This window comes from Hoplias malabaricus, chromosome 3 (assembly GCF_029633855.1).
Source record: "Hoplias malabaricus isolate fHopMal1 chromosome 3, fHopMal1.hap1, whole genome shotgun sequence".
Taxonomy (NCBI): domain Eukaryota; kingdom Metazoa; phylum Chordata; class Actinopteri; order Characiformes; family Erythrinidae; genus Hoplias; species Hoplias malabaricus.
The window spans coordinates 3,725,452-3,740,899 of record NC_089802.1 but is presented as its reverse complement, the minus strand read 5'-3'; the positions used below and the strand labels follow the sequence as shown (position 1 = coordinate 3,740,899).

The following is a 15,448-nucleotide window of genomic DNA, read 5'->3' as shown; positions in this document are numbered from 1 at the left end:
GAGGGCATAGGAAGGCAGACAGGCGAGAGAGAGAGAGAGAGAGACAGAGGGCATAGGAAGGCAGACAGGCGAGAGAGAGAGAGAGAGAGAGAGAGACAGAGGGCATAGGAAGGCAGACAGGCGAGAGAGAGAGAGAGACAGAGGGCATAGGAAGGCAGACAGGCGAGAGAGAGAGAGAGAGACAGAGGGCATAGGAAGGCAGACAGGCGAGAGAGAGAGAGAGAGAGAGAGAGAGGGCATAGGAAGGCAGACAGGCGAGAGAGAGAGAGAGAGAGAGAGAGGGCATAGGAAGGCAGACAGGCGAGAGAGAGAGAGAGAGACAGAGGGCATAGGAAGGCAGACAGGCGAGAGAGAGAGAGAGACACAGAGGGCATAGGAAGGCAGACAGGCGAGAGAGAGAGAGAGAGAGACAGAGGGCATAGGAAGGCAGACAGGCGAGAGAGAGAGAGAGAGAGAGACAGAGGGCATAGGAAGGCAGACAGGCGAGAGAGAGAGAGAGAGAGAGACAGAGGGCATAGGAAGGCAGACAGGCGAGAGAGAGAGAGAGAGAGAGACAGAGGGCATAGGAAGGCAGACAGGCGAGAGAGAGAGAGAGAGAGAGACAGAGGGCATAGGAAGGCAGACAGGCGAGAGAGAGAGAGAGAGAGAGACAGAGGGCATAGGAAGGCAGACAGGCGAGAGAGAGAGAGAGAGAGAGAGACAGAGGGCATAGGAAGGCAGACAGGCGAGAGAGAGAGAGAGAGACAGAGGGCATAGGAAGGCAGACAGGCGAGAGAGAGAGAGAGAGACAGAGGGCATAGGAAGGCAGACAGGCGAGAGAGAGAGAGAGAGACAGGGCATAGGAAGGCAGACAGGCGAGAGAGAGAGAGAGAGAGAGAGAGACAGGGCATAGGAAGGCAGACAGGCGAGAGAGAGAGAGAGACAGGGCATAGGAAGGCAGACAGGCGAGAGAGAGAGAGAGAGAGAGAATAGGAAGGCAGACAGGCGAGAGAGAGAGAGAGAATAGGAAGGCAGACAGGCGAGAGAGAGAGAGAGAGAGAATAGGAAGGCAGACAGGCGAGAGAGAGAGAGAGAGAGAGAGAGAGAGAGAGAGAGAGGGGACAGGACATAGAAAGGCAGACAGGTGAGAGAGAGACCATGAAGAAAGAGAGACCGTAGAGAGAGGATGGTGTGTGTAAATGATGTAAACCTGAGGCTGAGGAAGCTTCAGGGACAGACACTTTGTTGTAACTGAGGTTCTTCAGGGAACCCTTTAACGTTTGAGGAGAGTCAACTCCACACAACTGACCCTCAGTGACCCGCTCACACACACCGCTCCACAGAGAACTCCTCTGGGGTCTGAGACATTAAAACTACCCTCAGTGTGCAGCGGTGCGCCGAGCGGCGTGTGGGAGGGGGGTGTTGAGTTCACCGCGTGTTAAACTGTAATACACAGCAACTAATAACACACTGTAATTAATTAGTGTCATATACGACGTCCAAGATCACGTCAAACACACAGCAACACCTAACTCTTTAAAATCAGAGGCATAAAGAAAATCACACTCGTTCTGTTAATATAACCTCCTGAGAGCGAACACACACACACACACACACGAAATAAATGAAGATTTACCTCGATCTCCTTGATCTCGTCCTGTTGTTGTTTCTTGAGTCCTGAGATCACAGCTTGGTGCTCTGAAACACACAAATACAAACCCATAAACACACACAATCAACAGCTGAGAGAGCGTACGCTCCGAAGAACAAGGACTAGATGTTTTAGAGATTGTTAAACTGTCCTGTGGGGCCTTCATCTCTACATTACATCACTAAACACATCCATCCAAGCCCCCCCCCCCCCCACACACACACGGGGTCCAATCGGCGGCCCAGCTGGGGGCCAGGGAGTCCTGTCCATGGGTTAAATGATGGCCCACATGTGGATGCCCTCCAGGGTCAGTGATAGGATGAGGGTGGGTTAAACACAGGGCTGATATAAAGAGACAGAACCGCCCCCACTACCCCACCCCACGCAGGCTGTATACATTTATAATGAAGCAAAATAACACACAACAGTCTCATGACGCACACACAGCCGGGGTGCAGCGGTAAGCACAGGGTCACGGTTCAGCGCACGCTAACAGATTATTAGAAGAAAAGTAACTTGCACAACTCTCTGTTCAAATTAAATGAACAGAAACCAAGGTTAGTCTTAAGTTACTGTTTTCTTTTATTCCTTCTGGTGCCGTACGTACCTCAGTGTGTACCGTTACACCACCAGCTCACACACAAACACACACAGCAAGGTTACAGACTCAGCAGTGTTTACGGGGTGTTAGCAGATTTATGATGCATAACGAATAGAACTAACACACACACAGTAAGTGGCCAGTTAGAGAGTGAATGAATGGGGGGAGGGGGCTATTTCAGCGCCGTGGGGTTCGGAAGAGAAATGGTTAAAGCAAAATCTAAGCTTGGGCCGTTTCACTTGGTTCAGTCCTGGTGTTGCTCACCTCACCCTCCTGAAGCTGGGAGAAGTGCGTGTGACTGGGAGAGTCTTGGCTTTGTCTTTGGTTTGAAAGGAAAGTGTTTCTAGTTCAGCACAAACGAACATCAGTGAACGTCCAGAAAGGGCATGAAGTCATACTACGGTTAACAAAACGGGAAGAAACTTCAAGACTACCCAGTAAACAAGGAACGTCCCTGGACGTTAAAAATAGGTCTAAAAGTATTGTCCGTCAAGGACATATTTTAAACGTCAATGGACGTCCAAATTCCATCGTAATAAGTTAGTTAAGTGGTGACCAATCGATAACGTCAGTGGACGTCCAAAACGCGTTTTATACAAGTAATTTATTTCAGGACCAATTAATAACGTCAACGGACGTCCAAAATACGTCTAATAGTCGTCTTTTCAATGTCTGTGTTTGGACGTCTTTTCAACTTTCATTTTCACCCTTAAGAGAACGTTGATTAGACGGCAGTCATTACGTTATTTCAACGTTGAATCAACAGCTAATTGTTTACTGGGTTATAAGGTCAGCCAGAGTTTCAGTGTCACATCTCTGTGCACATTTGTAGACGAAATAACACGTTGTTCAGCATGTGTTCACATTAAAGTGTGGATCTGGAGTCCACCAACCCACACACTGTGAAACAAGACCCCAGTCGGTTTTCTGTGCGCTGCCTGAGTCAGAAACACGGGATAAAACGAGACGTTCTGATTCTGCTCCGCTTCTGACGTCGAGTGCAGAGACTTTAGAATGGCCCCGCCCCCTCGTCTGAGTCTGTCCAATCACAGCGCTGGACCCGCGTTTATGTGAGAGTGCAAAGACGAGGTTAAACTCAGCAAAACAGACACAACGAGCGCGGAGAAATAAGAGCACTGAGTAAAAACGGAGAAGAAAGAACAGAGTGAAAACGGCTAAAAACCAGAGCTTCTGCTCCTCGTTCCTCACTGCTGTGCGCTCGGGGTCGGGGTGAACAGCGAGCGGCTCATTATCATTTAAAGGAACAGGTGCTGAAAGCGGGCGTTCTGAACAGGGGCTGTTTACACAGGGGGAGAACACTGCTGTGGGGCTCGTGGGGTTCGGACCAAAGCGGGTCACGGTGTTCCACTGCAGGGATGTTGTTTAAAAACAATGCTGCCTCTGTGTCCATTCCGTATAAAACCGGACGTTCCGACACCAATGAAACCTCTCTTCTTTCTCTACACCTGATTAATGAAGAACCATCTTCAAACCCGTCTCTGAGAAAGAAAAGAGGAGAAAACCGGACTCCAGAGGCGAGTCTGCTGAGTCAGATCCTGCTGCTAGGCAACAGCCCACTGACGTAAACAACAACCAAAAGGGAGAAGTGTGGTGATTTAGTGAGCGACGGGGAGACGGCGTGAGCAGGAGGATGAGAGAGCGACTGCTGAGAGGGTGAAATGGTTTTTAAAATAAATAAACTCTTACTGACTCACCTTCTCCGTCCTCTACTGGGTTTCAGTGCACAGAGGGAGAGAGACGCAGTTTAGACACAAACTTTCTGACCCAGCGCCAACAAACAACCAGTCTAGAACCATGAGAACCATCCAGAACCAGTCCAAATGGTTCTCCACAAGCTCAGGGCAGTGAGAGATTAGAAACTTAATAATAAATAATAATAAATCAGGAGAGTGATCTCTTGGCTAAATACATCAGTAACAAAGAAGGAGTGTGTGTGTGTGTGTGTGTGTGTGTACCTGCTTCAGTGTATCTGAGAGCTGATTTCTCCTCTGTCTCGGTTTGTGCTGGAGGCCACAGTGACCTGATGTTTCCTGGTAAATGTCCCTCGAAATGTTCCAGAGACAGAGGAGGCTGACTCACTGGGGCCCAGGTGTACAGCTGATCCTGCTACACACACACACACACACTTCAGTAACATCACACTACTACAGACATCACCACAAACATTTTGTTGTGCTCAGGACCCCCACAGAGCAGGTGTGATGTGGTGGTGGATCATTCTCAGCGCTGCAGTGACACTGACGTGGTGGTGGTGTGTTAGTGTGTGTTGTGCTGGTGTAGAGTGGATCAGACACAGCAGTGCTGCTGGAGTTTTTAAACCCTGTGTCCACTCTCTGTCCACTCTGTGAGACACTCCTCCCTCGTTGGTCCACCTTGTAGATGTAGAGTCAGAGACAGTAGCTCATCTGTCGCTGCACAGTGTGTGTCGCTCGTCCTCTAGTCCTTCATCAGTGACACAGGACGCTGTCGGCTGGATGTTTTTGGTCGGTGGACTGTTCTCGGTCCAGACACTGAGGGGTTTAAAAACTCCAGCAGCACTGCTGTGTCTGATCCACTCTACACCAGCACAACACACACTAACACACCACCACCACGTCAGTGTCACTGCAGCGCTGAGAATGATGCCCCTGGATTTGTCCTAAAAATTAATAATAATAAGACAGTAAAGCCTTTGATCTTTGGACCTGCAGGTGTCTGAACAGGCTACATTTCCTGCGGACCGTCTGTCTGAGTTTGAGACAGGCCAGATCCAGATGTCTGTCTCTCTCGTCCCCTCGTCCAGCTCCAGCCACGGACAGCAAGTCCCGCACAAACCTCGGCACCGAGAGAAGAGCGTCCGCAGGGTCCGACACCACCAGAGCGTCAGAGCTTCCAGAGCCACGGTCCATCCCTCAGCTCACGTTAATCACCATCGCAGACCCACCTCAGCCAGTCGGGTTCACGAGCGCGTTACAAAACCAGGAGTCTACATGAGTCACCCAGTCATCACTCAAACTCACCACGTGACGGAAAACTAGGACTTTTTTATCTTCTGCGTCTAAGAAATGTCTTTGGGACCAGAATGTTTCTCGGACCAATAGGAAAACTGGGGGGCGGAGTTAAAGAACAGCACATCCTCCTCCCTCAACATCCACAGCTGATTAAACTAGGCCTTTACTGCTTTTTACGTTTGTGTTGCACAGAACTAGAAAAAGAAAGATGTAAGATATCAGGGCAAGGACAAACATCCGCCTGCATTAATATAATTAATATACTTTAATAATAAAACAGCACTCTGAGACTCCTGACATGTGGTGGTAATGTTAGTCCCATCTCAGAGAGAGGTGCGTGAGATCTGCGCGTGTGTTTGATCATCTGAAGACTGCCAGAATCCGACGTAAACCCGTTCTTAACTTTAATCAGAGTCACTGAAGGAACCAAACACACAAGAGTTGTGACATCACAACCACAAACAAACAGGGACTTTGAGGAGAACCTCGGGGACAATGGTACCATCCTGGACTGGGATAAAGTCACAATAAAGGCCTGAAAAATCACACGTCTATATTTCCTCCACATCTTTAAAGCGCTGTTACAATAGTTCACCGCTAGGGGGCAGCACACAGCCACAGGTTTGCTTATTCATTCTTTATTCCTCACACAGCAGAACAGAAAGAACCCCACACACTGTTACATTCGGACACACTGCTTCCTCACAAGCACAGAACAGCCGCGTCGAACACACCAGCCTAATTTACATAATAAACACCAGCCAATTACTGCAGACACAGGCATCGCTTTTAGCAAATCAACAACAGACTTCATGAACCACACCATGAGCTAATTCTCCTAAACCTTCAGACATTAAAATAACAACCGACAGAAAACAGACTCCAGCTGCGTTTCACATTAAACACAACCCCAGGCCTGAGCTCTTCATCTACAGCTTAAAATCTCACGCAGAACACGTTTACTTCAGGCTCTGCATCTACATCACCACACACACACACACACGTCCTCTACTTCATCAGCAGCAGCGTCTCATTCAGGAAACAAACCAACACCGCTGCAGGTATCTCCCCAAAACACAGCACAGGGCTCCGACTGCGCAGTCCACTCTGCATTAACTCTGAATTACAGTCCAGTTCTGCAGCAGGGTCCGGTCCAGTCCTGCAGCAGGGTCCGGTCACGCTGCTGATATTTCGAGGACAAGCATCAAAATCCTCCGCTTTAAAACCAACCCCTCCATAGCCACATGCTAAAGCTAATGCAGCCAAACTGCTGCTGTCCTGGTGGTGGTGGGGGGGGGGGAAGAGAGAGAAAGAGAGAGAGAAAGAAAAAGAGCAAAAGAGAGAGAGAGAAAGGTGGCACAGTGACAATATCTTCAGTCAATTGAGTCTCTGTCTGAAAGATTAGAGCGAGGCCAAATGAACGAATAGAGGGAGACTGAACTAATACAAGAAAAAAGAAAAAGATGAAGGGATGGGTGGAGAGTGACGGAGGAGTGGAGGCTTGAAGAGATGGGTGCAGGTGAAGAACGAATGACGCAATCACAGCTCGGATTAAAAGCCTGAGAGTCACATGAGGACAGAGCTGAACACACACTTTCTACTCGCACGCGAGTGTGTGTGTGTGTGTGTGTGTGTGTGTGCCACTGCAGCAGTGACACGCACTTACACACCTCATGAATATGTCATGAAGTGTCCGGGCGCCTAAAACAGACGCTGTCAAGAAAAGCCAGACCCTGCCCTGCTTTCAGCCGTTAAACAAAGCAGCTCCTAAAAGAACACCACGACAGACACTGGGTCTGAAAGGACGTGAAGCTGGAGACAAGAAACAACCCACACTGAGAAAAGGAAAGGGACACCATTCGAAGTTGCTGGGGTTTCTCAGGACAATGGACCAAACGCAAGAAAGCCCTCACCTCACACACACTTCACTTATTCAAACACTCACTCATGCATCCCGATCACAATCACACACTCTCACTCCCTCATGCAGTCATACCACACATTCATTGATTCATACATGCACAAACATACTCACCCATATACTCACTCACCCGTTCACTCAGGCATGCAGTCACTCAGTCACTTACACATTCACTCAGTCACTCACCCATTCACTCAGTCACTCACCCATTCACTCAGGCATGCAGTCAGGACCTTATTTCTGTACACACTCATGTATACACACACACACTCCTGCAAACAACCACTCACACTGTCCCTCGCCCTCCCAGGTCCTGTCAGCAGATGGCAGTGTGTGAGAGAGATATTTTTGAACTCAGGCGTGACGTAGAGTTTTCTCAGTGCGACAGCAGAAGGGCTAAGCCACAAGCTTCAAAATCTGCATCTAAACTCCACGATTCATAGCGAACACCCAGCACTGGGTTTAACACAGTAACAGCTGCTTAAAGGTCCGGCAAATTACAACCCTGCGCTGTTTGAGTCTGAAACCTCCAGCGTAAACACACACTGCAGATTCAACAGCCGCAAACCAGAAGTGATGAAATGAGCAAAATGGAATATGAACGTATCTCACACACACAGCTAATCAGTTCCTCGTGAAAGACACGAACACATCACTTTCCCCCTGAGCCTGAGGACGCAGGACTGTCTTTCCCTTGCTATGGGCTCTTTAAACCGGGATCACGGTACGTGATGCTCACCGTGTCCGATTAGACCCGAGTGTCACAGAGGACGGTGTGGACCGTCTCCTACAAAGAGAACGTGTGACACGTCCAGAGCGTTTCCTCAGTTCGGTTGTTCCACTGACAGCTGCAGCAGAGCCTCCCTCTCTTTCTTCTGTGTTTACAGATGTGCTCCGGACAGAGCTCTGTCTCCTATTGGCCATCGTCAGGAACACGGCGTAGGAAACGTCAGACCGGGCCCAAAGATCCAAACACCTGACACACTCCACTTTTCCTCAGGGAGTCGTATGGCATCAAAACAGGTTCTAAAGTTCTGAACCAAAGAACTGAATCCATAACCAATGACATTTTGTAACTGAGAAATCTGTCATTGATATTCAGAGTTATTAAAAACAGGTGGGGTGGTCTAGACAGTAATTGGCTGCTGAAGTTAAGCCCCGCCCACCCATTCTGCACACCCTAGATTAACCAGTTAGTGGACTGACTCTGATGAACTGTGTGTTACTAAAATAATCATTAAAACAGTTGATATGCTTTAGGAAGTGTTGCAGTCACACATCTCCAGGGACCTGGAGGTTGTGGGTTCAATTCCCGGTCCGGGTGACTGTCTGTGAGGAATGTGGTGTGTTCTCTGAGTCCGCGTGGGTTTCCTCCGGGTGACTGTCTGTGAGGAGTGTGGTGTGTTCTCCCTGTGTCTGCGTGGGTTTCCTCCGGGTGACTGTCTGTGAGGAGTGTGGTGTGTTCTCCCTGTGTCTGCGTGGGTTTCCTCCGGGTGACTGTCTGTGAGGAGTGTGGTGTGTTCTCCCTGTGTCTGCGTGGGTTTCCTCCGGGTGACTGTCTGTGAGGAGTGTGGTGTTCTCCCTGTGTCTGTGTGGGTTTCCTCAGGGTGACTGCCTGTGAGGAGTGTGGTGTGTTCTCCCTGTGTCTGCGTGGGTTTCCTCCGGGTGCTCCGGTTTCCTCCCACGATCCAAAAACACAAGTTGGTAGGTGGATTGGTGACTCCAAAGTGTCCGTAGGTGTGAGTGTGTGAGTGTCTGTGTTGCCCTGTGAAGGACTGGCGCCCCCTCCAGGGTGTGTTCCCACCTTGCGCCCAATGATTCCAGGTAGGCTCTGGACCCACCACCGCCCTGAACTGGATAAGGGTTACAGACAATGAATGAATGGTGTTTACCGGTCAGTCGTTTTCTAATCAGGGTCAGATTGTCACGCTGTCGCTGACATAGCGTGGTGTGCAGAATGGGTTGGGTGGGTGGGGCTTAACTCCAGCAGCCAATGAATGACTGTCTAGATTCCGCCCCCCATCAAAAGTGAGAAACTCTTGAGACCGAGAGAAGCAAAACTGAGAAAAGGCGGAATGAAAACGAAAACGGATTCTTCAAGAATATTACACTCAAAATAGACGTTTACATACAGAAAGATTCTGTTACGAACCTGTTTTAACTCAGTTTTATATTATATTAACTGTCGTTATATTAACGACAGTTTCAGTTACAAAATGCCATTGATTGATTATGGATTCAGTTTTTTGGTTCAGAACTTTAGAACCTCTTGACGTCGTAGAGTCATGGGGCGTCACACACCGCTGATGTTTGATTGCGTCGCGCTACGCGACCGCTCCTCGTCCCCATTGGTCTAACAACAATATCTCGTCACAGTCGGGCTAAACTCGTGTGGTGTGATGCCGGCATTACAGAGGTTCAGTGCTGGACCCTTACGCTGAACTGTGGGGTGATGTGGGATGTGCTGCCTCCAAACTGCTCCCTGAAACAGTCACTGAACGGCAGCAGGAGACCCATCGCCAAGATCCGAGAACACAGCTTCTCCGCCTCCTCCTTGCTGTCAGAGCGCTCCTGCTGCTGGAAAAACTTCTCCAGGAGAGTACGCCCTAGAGAGAGAGAGAGAACACAATTAGGAAAATCAGAGGAAAAACATACAGAAACAAAAAGAAAGGACAGAGTAAAGAAACAAGAAATGAGATCAAATAAAAACGTTCTGCCTCTTGCTTTAAAAATCAAAGACCTCTAGATTTTCCGTGGCCCGATTTTCACCATTCATTCATGTTCTGTACGTACTTCGCCCAGTATAAGTTTGTAAAGCTGGGCTGAATCAGCCATGGTCTCGTGCAGGGAGGCGCACTTCAGACGGCAGCTTGGCAGATGGGTGCAGTGAAGCAAAACTCCTCAAAAACCTCACAACAATAAGAAGTGTCCCCACAGCAACCGAGCAAAGGAACACCAACTCATCTCCAACCCTCCACTTCCACAAAGGAATAACAGCTATTCAAACATCACCTGAACTCAGGACTGGAGGAGGAGCAGCAGAAGGCCAAGGCAGAAAGCACACAGTCAGCATTCATATATATGTACACACACACACACACACTGCCCAAAGAGCAGTTGGAGGTCTGGTGCCTTGTTGAGGGAGCAGATGGGTGGGAGGTGCTGGACGGTGTATTCTAACCTCTAATTGGCTGATTAGTAAAATAAAAGAACAACTATAGCCACAAAAAAAACAAAAAAAAAAAACAAGGCCCCGCTGCCTAAAATCAAGCACTGAATAGCGCCCCCTTGTGTTGCTCAGCACGAGCGAGTGAGTGAGTATGTGAGCAGCTGAATGACCGCTGTGCTCTGATCTAATGGACAGGCATTACAGTGACTCCGTCCTGGGATTTCACAGGAGAAATAACGTGTACACACTGGGCGCACCAGCAGGGAGCGCCGTGCCTCTCGTTTAAGGTGGAATGTGGAGTCTGTGGCTCTGTCAAAGAACTGTAGAGTTACTGAAGTTTAAATACAGGGAGTCCTTCAACACCATGGAACAATTGTGTTCTCTCTCTCTCTGTTTTCACAGATCCAACTGCAGACTGAGTTTATAAATGCTCCGTTTTCTCGTGTGAATGAGTCACACTGCTGCAGTAACATCCACACCCTCTCTCCCATCTCCCCCTCTCCCACAGCTGCTCTAATTGTACCCCACTGTATATGATGGAGGGACTCAATCCTTCTGTTCATCTCTCTCTCTCTCTCTGGGTGTAAATGAAGCTCCACACTGCCATCACCAGCACTGTTCTGTTCCTTTGAAAGACCATGGAAAATCAAACTCTAATCCAACAACGTTATGCCTATGTAGTTTCATGGTTAAATATAAAGGTAAATATATGGTTGAATGTTTGTGGACTGTAATCTGGGACAGAAACAAAACATTATTTCTCTAGGTTTAAAGGCAGGGAAATGCAGTGTTCTCTGGTTTGTTTACATTCAGAAGCGACTGTATCTTTTAAGGTGGAGCGGTGCGCGAGAGTAAGAAGCGACTGTATCTTTTAAGGTGGAGCGGTGCGCGAGAGTAAGAAGCGACTATATCTTTTAAGGTGGAGCGGTGCGCGAGAGTAAGAAGCGACTATATCTTTTAAGGTGGAGCGGTGCGCGAGAGTAAGAAGCGACTATCTTTTAAGGTGGAGCGGTGCGTGAGAGTAAGAAGCGACTATCTTTTAAGATGGAGCGGTGCGTGAGAGTAAGAAGCGACTATCTTTTAAGATGGAGCGGTGCGTGAGAGTAAGAAGCGACTATCTTTTAAGATGGAGCGGTGCGTGAGAGTAAGAAGCGACTATCTTTTAAGATGGAGCGGTGCGTGTGAGTAAGAAGCGACTATCTTTTAAGGTGGAGCGGTGTGTGTGAGTAAGAAGCGACTATCTTTTAAGGTGGAGCGGTGTGTGTGAGTAAGAAGCGACTATCTTTTAAGGTGGAGCGGTGTGTGTGAGTAAGAAGCGACTATCTTTTAAGGTGGAGCGGTGTGTGTGAGTAAGAAGCGACTGTATCTTTTAAGGTGGAGCGGTGTGTGTGAGTAAGAAGCGACTGTATCTTTTAAGGTGGAGCGGTGTGTGTGAGTAAGAAGCGACTGTATCTTTTAAGGTGGAGCGGTGTGTGTGAGTAAGAAGCGACTGTATCTTTTAAGGTGGAGCGGTGTGTGTGAGTAAGAAGCGACTATCTTTTAAGGTGGAGCGGTGTGTGTGAGTAAGAAGCGACTATCTTTTAAGGTGGAGCGGTGTGTGTGAGTAAGAAGCGACTGTATCTTTTAAGGTGGAGCGGTGTGTGTGAGTAAGAAGCGACTATCTTGTTGGTGTCTGAAGTGTAAACTGTCTAAGTGTTTATTCGCTGTTTGAATTCCCACAGAAACTCATGTGTAACTCGAGCTGTTTAAACGCAGAGCGAAAGTGCTACAAAACTACTTTCATGCAGTTAGCGCTCTCCTGAATTTAGAGTCAGTTCCACCTTAAGTAATGTAACTGTAACAGCAAAAATAAGTCAGTGTTACCCCCCTATGGAGCAGGAATAGAGCAACATCCTCATCTCGGTTGGTGCTTTTCAGCGTTTGGAGTCTCTCCGTTGTCTAAAAACCTCCAGATGGCGTTTCTCTGCCGTGAGCAGAGAGAGAGAAAGCCTAGCACCGGACCCAGACACTGTTTTTTTACCCATTTACAGACACTGGGGCTTCGTAAACACATTAGAGCGGTTTCCAGCGCAAACCGACTGCAGAGCAGCACATGGAGAGGACACACACTCAGAGCTTTATACACAGGGTTAGGGCTGAAGCTTAGTCTGAAAGTCATCCTCCTGCTCCTCTGGAAAACCAGCACAACACAATATCTGTGCCTTAAAACACCCACACCAATCAGCCACAAGATTAAAACCACTGCCAGGTGAAGTGAGTAACACTGATGTTCTGTTACAGCGCCCCCTGTCGAGGTGAGGGGGATATAATCAGGCAGTGAGTGAAGGGTCAGTTCTTAAAGTCGATGTTGAAGGATCTGAGGGCCACACTGATGTTATAATGTTGTGGTCAGTCTCCAGAACTCAGGTCTGGGTGTTGTTCCCAGTGTGCAGTGGTCAGAACCAACCCAAAGTGTTCAGAGGAGGGACGAACGGAGACTGACAGGGTCCTGGGCCAGAGTCTCACTGATAGAGGAGAGTCCGACTGGTCTGATCTCACAGAAGAGCTACTGCAGCACACCACTGAAAGAGTTAACTCTGCTCTGATAAAACTGGGTCAGAACACACCCGTGAAAGAGTTAATGCTCCAATAGAACCGGGTCAGAACACACACACCGCTGAAAGAGTTAATGCTCTGATAGAAACGGGTCAGAACACACACCGTTTGTGGACAGCGCTGACCCAAGGAGGAGACAACCCAGGTGCATTATGGGGAACAGAACCTAGCTTCAGGTGTCGACTTCAGGTTCCTCAGTCTGGTCTCGACGAGCTGGAGGAACCGGACCGATCCATGGAAACCCAACTCCACCTCGTAGCTTACAGGACTCTCAGGCACTGACCTCTCTAAACACTCACCAATTAAAGCCATACCCACTTAGAGTCAGTCCATTAGTACAGACCTGCCCCCCCACCCCACCCACACACACACTGGTCCTAACAGTCCTAATTTAATTATCCCTGCCCCATTGCCTTCATGAGTCGATATTGTTTTGACCCGAGGCAGTGCAGCACGGGAGGGCTGAGCCCAGTCTCTCACACACACACACTCTCTCTCTCATGCATACACACTCAGAGCATGTACATCGTACCTCTCTAGCCGGCACTTGGCATTGGGCACTTAGCCTGAGCTCAGATGAGTCGCTGTGGAGCAGCAGCAAATGAGCCCTAGATCAGTAGTTGATATAGTAGCATTATTGGACTAAAATGCAATAAGATGCATTGTGGGAAATGTAGTTCTGTTCTCAAGGCCATGTGTGTCTGAGTCTCAACGAGGAACAGAAGCAGTGCAGCAATGCAGGGGTTAAAATCTGACAAAGTCAACTGCACCCTCCCAAAACAAACTGGAGCAGAGGACCTCGAGATTGCTGCAGATTAATCATCCCACCGCACTCGGGCCCCACACACACTGATACAACAGCACAGACCCCACTCACATTCAGCACAGGACCCTCAGTGATCCAGAGAGAGACAGGAGACAGAGAGAGAGAGAGAGAGAGAGAGAGAGAGGACTCAGTCATGTTCTCCAAAGATTGATAAAGTGCAGGTTCTAAAACGTGTTGGAACTGAGAATCCCAAGAACCAAGTAACAGCTTTGAGGTGCTCTCTCACTGAGGGCACAGGAAAGCTTCCAACTCCAGTTTAATCTTCTTTTAATGGTTTATTTCTGTTTGTTTTAGAATCATTTTTAATCATATTTTAATCTAATATTCTCCTGCGGTACGTCACCACACTGTTTACCTTCTCACCGTTATTTAATCATTTTCTGTAAAGCACTGAGCTGTATTTTTGTATGAAAAGTGCTACCAAATTATTGTTATCATTATTAGTGGTAGCAGGAGTATTATGAATAGCGTTATTATAAACAGGGCACTGGGAAACGTTATAATTCTCGTATCAGTGGCAATGACACTGACAGCTGAGCCACAGAGTGCTGGTCTGTCTGTCTCTCCCTCTCTCTCTCTCTCTGTGTGTGTGTGTGTGTTTCTGTCTGAACGCCTGCTCTAGTCGATTCTGAAAGACACAAAAACACCACACACCCCTCCCCCAGCCTCTTCACACGTTCAGATGGAGAGGGATGAGTTTGGGTGGGTGTGACAGAGAGAGAGAGCGAGCAAGAGAGAGCGAGAAAGAAAGAGAAAGAAAGAGAAAGAGAGAGAGAATGGAAAATAACAGAAAAAGATGTGAAAAATGGAGGGAGAAAGACTGAATGAATACAAGATAAAGAAAAAATAAATAAATTAAAGAGAGGGATGAAGGAAGGAGTGCAGGGTGATGGAGGAGTGGAGGCTTGGACAATAAGGAGATAAACCAGGAGAATATTAACAAAAATAAAACAAATCTGTGAAAAATAGGCATAAATTAATACATCTTTATTTAATTATAAACACATTTATTTTAAGAAACTACAGTTTGTTCCAATCAGAACCACAGGCCACAACCGGAACAGGACCACAGTGACCGAAGAAACGGGTGGACTTTAACAGACAGTGTTTGTTTACAAACTTTCCAGAGGCTGTCGATTCATTTTCCAGTAGTGACACAGGTCCTACTCTCTCTCTCACACACACAGACACACACACACAGGCTGAGAATAAAGGCCCTGAACAGAAAGCCATTCACCCTGATTCTCTCTCTCTCTCTAGGAGCTGATTCGCCGTTTCCTGCATCAGCATCAAGCCCAGAGTGACATCCCCATCATCCTGTGCTCCTGTGTTTACAGCGCAGGTCTGAGCTCATCACATTTACAGCGTCAGTAACCCTGTCCACCCCCGAGACCCTCATCACCGCTTCTGGACGACCCTTAATGGCTTGAAGGCCAGCGAGGACATTTAGGGCAAGTTAAAAGTCCCTATCCGCAGCACATCGGCTTCATTTCAGCGTGTCCTCGCTCAGAACCGGAGCGGACGTGCAGCAGCGAACACAGGAAGAGCTTCACCAAATAACCACAACAACCTCAAACACCACATTACAGACTGAAAAAATACTGATAATCGGAGGCTATTCTTTAAAAATAGGTTTTTACTGAGTGGCATTCCATACCAATATTTGATGATATACATATTTTCAATATAAAAGTC

At 48.1% G+C, this 15,448-nt stretch overlaps 1 protein-coding gene across 1 annotated transcript in view; it reads right to left on the bottom strand.

Annotated features, from left to right (window-relative positions):
- The window catches only part of fmn2b (formin 2b), a 66,122-nt gene that overhangs the window by 46,011 nt on the left and 4,663 nt on the right, over window positions 1-15,448 (bottom strand). The window contains exons 3-5 of the mRNA XM_066664103.1: window positions 9,600-9,769; window positions 4,208-4,358; window positions 1,616-1,677 (exon numbers count right to left, since the gene is read on the bottom strand). Coding sequence (XP_066520200.1) covers window positions 1,616-1,677; window positions 4,208-4,358; window positions 9,600-9,769 — 383 coding nt within the window. The remainder of the gene's footprint in view (window positions 1-1,615; window positions 1,678-4,207; window positions 4,359-9,599; window positions 9,770-15,448) is intronic.